The sequence below is a fragment of the Lepus europaeus genome, chromosome 6, assembly GCF_033115175.1.
Source record: "Lepus europaeus isolate LE1 chromosome 6, mLepTim1.pri, whole genome shotgun sequence".
Taxonomy (NCBI): domain Eukaryota; kingdom Metazoa; phylum Chordata; class Mammalia; order Lagomorpha; family Leporidae; genus Lepus; species Lepus europaeus.
In genome coordinates, this window is record NC_084832.1 from 100910742 (window position 1) to 100911669 (window position 928).

General features: G+C 48.9%; 1 protein-coding gene across 1 annotated transcript; it reads left to right on the forward strand.

Annotated features, from left to right (window-relative positions):
• Positions 1–928, forward strand: LOC133762160 (transformer-2 protein homolog beta-like). Its single transcript, XM_062195204.1, has one exon. It carries the CDS (start codon positions 65–67, stop codon positions 926–928), a length of 864 nt encoding a protein of 287 aa, XP_062051188.1. The 5' UTR covers positions 1–64.

Consider the following 928-nt stretch of genomic DNA (forward strand, 5'->3'; position numbering starts at 1 on the left):
GGAAGGCACAAGAGGTTGACAGCTTCGGTTGAAGTACAGCGAGCAGCGACAGCAGCCAGGAGTCATGAGCGACAGCGGCGAGCAGAACTACGGCGAGCGGGAATCCCGTTCTGCTTCCAGAAGTGGAAGTGCTCACGGATCGGGGAAATCTGCAAGGCATACCCCTGCAAGGTCTCGCTCCAAGGAAGATTCCAGGCGTTCCAGATCAAAGTCCAGGTCCGGATCTGAATCTAGGTCTAGATCCAGAAGCAGCTCTCGAAGGCATTATACAAGGTCATGGTCTCGGTTCCGTTCTCATAGACGATTCCGCAGCAGGTCTTACAGTCGAGATTATCGTAGACGGCATAGCCACAGTCATTCTCCCATGTCTACTCGCAGGGGTCATGTTGGGACTCGGGCAAATCCTGACCCCAACTGTTGGCTTGGAGTATTTGGTTTGAGCTTGTATACCACAGAAAGAGATCTAAGAGAAGTTTTCTCTAAGTATGGTCCCAATGCTGATGTGTCTATTGTATATGACCAGCAGTCTAGGTGTTCAAGAGGATTTGCCTTTGTTTATTTTGAAAATGTAGATGATGCTAAGGAAGCTAAAGGATGTGCCAATGGAATGGAGCTTGATGGGCGTAGAATCAGAGTTGATTTTTCTATAACAAAAAGACCACATACTCCAACACCAGGAATTTACATGGGGAGACCTACATATGGCAGGTCACGCCGTCGGGATGACTACGACAGAGGGTATGATCGAGGCTATGATGATCGAGACTACTGTAGCAGGTCATATAGAGGTGGTGGTGGAGGAGGCGGATGGAGAGCTGCTCAAGATAGAGATCAGATTTATAGAAGGCGCTCACCTTCCCCTTACTATAGTCGTGGAGGATACAGATCACGTTCCAGATCACGGTCCTACTCACCTATTGAAGCATGA